Source organism: Mandrillus leucophaeus, unplaced genomic scaffold (genome assembly GCF_000951045.1).
Source record: "Mandrillus leucophaeus isolate KB7577 unplaced genomic scaffold, Mleu.le_1.0 Scaffold418, whole genome shotgun sequence".
NCBI classification, from domain to species: Eukaryota; Metazoa; Chordata; class Mammalia; order Primates; family Cercopithecidae; genus Mandrillus; species Mandrillus leucophaeus.
This window is the reverse complement of record NW_012104454.1, coordinates 582,555-585,395: the sequence shown is the minus strand read 5'-3', so window position 1 is coordinate 585,395 and position 2,841 is coordinate 582,555. Positions and strand designations below refer to the sequence as shown.

At 51.7% G+C, this 2,841-nt stretch overlaps 1 protein-coding gene across 1 annotated transcript in view; it reads right to left on the bottom strand.

The window, feature by feature from the left end:
• Window positions 1–2,841, bottom strand: part of PMF1 (polyamine-modulated factor 1) — a 28,524-nt gene that overhangs the window by 4,425 nt on the left and 21,258 nt on the right. Inside the window, exons 4-5 of the mRNA XM_011992835.1 lie at window positions 2,539–2,578; window positions 972–1,351 (exon numbers count right to left, since the gene is read on the bottom strand). Of these exons, the coding sequence (XP_011848225.1) occupies window positions 972–1,351; window positions 2,539–2,578 (420 nt within the window). The remainder of the gene's footprint in view (window positions 1–971; window positions 1,352–2,538; window positions 2,579–2,841) is intronic.

Below are 2,841 nucleotides of genomic sequence, written 5' to 3'. Positions count from 1 at the left end.
GAAAAAAAAAAGAAAAAAATAACATGCTAGTGAGGATGCAGATAAAAGTTGATCTCATAAAGGTAAAGAATGATAGTTAACAGAGGCTGGGGGAAGGGGTGGGGGATGAAGAGAGGTAGTTTAATGGTATAAACTTATAGTTAGGCAAAAGGTGTAAATTCTATTGTTCAACAATAGAGTAAGGTAACTATAGTTAACGACAACGTACTCCATATTTCAAAGTTGCTAAGAGCCTTGTACGGTGATGAGCACATGTAATCCCAGCTATTCAGGAGGCTGAGACAGGAAGACTGCTTGAGGCCAGGAGCTCAAGACTGGCCTAGGCAATATAGCAAGACCCCCATCTCAGAACAAAACCAAAACCAAAGTAGTTAGAAGAGAGGTCTTGAACTGCTCCCAACACATAGAAATGATAAATCCTCAACGTGATGAACACCTCAAATACCCTGACTTGATCGCTGTACGTTCTATGCATGTAGCAAAGTATCACATGTACTTCTTAAATATGTAAAATATGATGTATCAAATTTAAAAAATACTATCTCATCCTCCGTTCTTGTTCTCTACCCACCCCGCTACCACATACCCGGTTTAGAATGTATGTATCTATGTTGGGCAGTGGTCACGTGGAGCAGTAGAACCACCACCAGGTTTTAACTCCAAATCTGTTGTGGAGGTGCTGTTACCTTGGGTGAGTCACCTGCCCTCTCTGGGCCTGTGTCCTCACCTGCTCCATCAGGGGAACACACGCCTGTGCCTGGTGGAGGGTCTGGGGGAGAAAACTGTCTGCTGAGGCTGGCAGAGGCTTCTGCACACGCCCAAGGAGAGGCAATGCATGGCCGTTCCCCAGGGGGCAAGCTCTCCTACTCCCTGTGGGGGTCCCTTGTGTTGGAATGGAGGAAGCCACCAATTTGCGGATCTCAGAGGGCCCATCAGAGATGGAAGAGGAAGAGGCAGGCTGGGACACTGACCTGCCAGGCCTGCTGCCGGGCCTGGACCTGTAGCTGCAGCTCCTCCACCTGCCTCCGCCCTGCCAGGACGGCATCTGCCAGCTGCTGGTTCTCAGCCTCCTGTTTCTGCACGTGGCGCCGCAGGGTATCCCGTTGCTGCAGGAAGTAAGGTGCCATGACGCTGTGCAGATCCTTCTCTGGGATCCCGCTGGGGCGCCTGGAGGGCCACATGGGGCACAAGGAATAAGGGACACGGAAGGCCCTTGTGGAAGAGGGTTCGGTTTCCAAGCCCACTCGGTGACATGCCCACCTTGTCCCAAGTTGGGCTGGCTTCCCAGGTCTCTCCCATGGTCTCTCACCTCCCAAGACCTGTTCCTCATAGGAATGCTCACTTCCTGTCCCTGGGTTTCAATGTTTAGGGGTCCACCTCTCCCCCTTCTCACTTCAGCCCCTATCTTAGCCTTCCCGACCATACCCCACATTCCCCTCCTCTCCTCCACATACACTCCCCCATCCAGAACCCTCAGGGTCACTTTCTAGCCCCTGCCTCTGTCCTTGTGCCCACTGCCTGGCTGGTGCGTCCAGTCCATCAGACTGTGAGTTGGAGAGGTTGGGGGTGGCTCCTGACGGAGGGCCCAGACTGTGGGAGACCCCCATAAGTGCTGGCTGCTCTGGGAAGATAAGGAAAGTCAAGTCTGAGGAGGCAAGATGACACAAGAGGTGGGTGGAAGGCACTGTGAGTTCTTTAAAAATTCTTTTTCAGGCCGGGCGCGGTGGCTCACACCTGTAATCCCAGCACTTTGGGAGGCCAAGGCAGAGGGATCACGAGGTCAGGAGATCGAGACCATCCTGGCTAACATAGTGAAAGCCCGTCTCTACTAGAAAAACAAAAAATTAGCTGGGCGAGGTGGCGGCGCCTGTAGTCCCAGCTGCTTGGGAGGCTGAGGCAGGAGAATGGTGTGAACCCGAGGTGGAGCTTTCAGTGAGCCGAGATCACGCTGCTGCACTCCAGCCTGGGAGACAAGCAAGACTCCGTCTCAAAAAAAATAAAAATAAAAAAAATGTTTTTCAATGGCCGGGCGCGGTAGCTCATGCCTGTAATCTCAGCACTTTAGGAGGCCAAGGCAGGTGGGTCACCTGAGGTGGGGTGTTTGGGACCAGCCTGGCCAACATGGTGAAACCCTGTCCCTACAAAAAATACAAAAATTAGCCAGGCGTGGTGGCGGGCGCCTGTAATCCCAGCTACTCAGGAGGCTGAGGCAGGAGAATTGCTTGGACCTGGGAGGCTAAGGTTGCAGCGAGCTGAGATGGCACTGCTGTACTCTAGCCTGGCCTGGGCAACAAAGTGAGACTCCATCTCAAAAAAATAAAATAAAATAAAATTCTTTTTCAGTTGTGAAACTTAATTCCCTTAAGTATTAAGGTCACAGAGCATTTTTAAAAGTTGGAAACTACCAAAAAGATTTCTACTCCCTCTGGCCTAGGATTCTAGGGGAGGGAGGGTTGCGGGAGGCAGGGGCTCAGCTGCTGGGGTCTTGTTGGCCCCTGCTCTCCACTGCTCATCCCAGGCCCCACTTCTCCACCTTACACTTGGTGTACCAGGTGGCCAGCTGCTGCTGAAACGTCAGCTCCAGGAGAGCAGATATTTGGTCTGTCTTGTTCACTGCTAAATTTCTGGCATCTAAAACAGTATCAAAGCCAGGCGTGGTGGTTCACACCTTTAATCCAGCACTTTGGGAGGCTGAGGCAGGAGGATCACCTGAGATCAGGAGTTCAAGATCAGCCTGGCCAACATGGTGAAAACCCGTCTCTACTAAAAATACAAAAATTAGCCAGGCGTGGTGGTGAGCGCCTGTAATCCCAGCTACTCAGGAGGCTGAAGCAGGAGAAT